This window comes from Merops nubicus, unplaced genomic scaffold (genome assembly GCF_000691845.1).
Source record: "Merops nubicus isolate BGI_N331 unplaced genomic scaffold, ASM69184v1 scaffold8776, whole genome shotgun sequence".
In the NCBI taxonomy this organism is placed as follows: domain Eukaryota; kingdom Metazoa; phylum Chordata; class Aves; order Coraciiformes; family Meropidae; genus Merops; species Merops nubicus.
Window position 1 is genome coordinate 7725 of NW_008612876.1, and position 581 is coordinate 8305.

Below are 581 nucleotides of genomic sequence, written 5' to 3' on the forward strand. Positions count from 1 at the left end.
CCCTCCTCTGCTCTCCTGGCTGCTTGAGGGCCAGTGCAGATCTTGGAGGTGGGTGGAAGCCAGGCAGAAATGCTTCACCTTTTGGACTGCAGTGTGTCTGTCCCAGCAGACACCCCAAAACCCCCAACTCACTGCCCCTGCCTGGCTTCTCTTCCAGCTGGTCTCCTCCAAAGTGCAGGAGAGCAAGTTGGAGAGCAGCCTCCAGCAGAGTAAAGCCAGCTGTTCAGATGTACACAAGATGCTGATGGAAGAGAGAAACCACATCACAGAGCTGGAGGCTGACTTCCAAAATCAGCTTTTGGTGCAGGAACAGCACCACCAGGAGAAGGTAAAGCACAAATGATGGAAATCCTGAGAGCTCCTGTGTCCTGGGATTCCTGTTCCCAGATCTCAGAGAGGCAAAGGGGATGTGCTGAAACCAACCTGCTGCTGTGGGTCTGCTCCAGGTTGGTTAGGCTCTTGCAGAGAGTTAACCAAAGGCCAAGAAATACAACCCAAGAATAGTTGTGGTTGGAAGAGACCCTTAAGATCACTGAGTCCAACCATCCCCCAGCCCTGCCAGGTCCCCACTGCCCCCATTC

General features: G+C 53.9%; 1 protein-coding gene across 1 annotated transcript in view; it reads left to right on the forward strand.

Annotated features, from left to right (window-relative positions):
- Positions 1–581, forward strand: part of KIF4A (kinesin family member 4A) — a gene marked incomplete at its 5' end in the record, with an annotated part of 12795 nt that overhangs the window by 7611 nt on the left and 4603 nt on the right. The window contains one exon of the mRNA XM_008941687.1: positions 158–328. Coding sequence (XP_008939935.1) covers positions 158–328 — 171 coding nt within the window. The remainder of the gene's footprint in view (positions 1–157; positions 329–581) is intronic.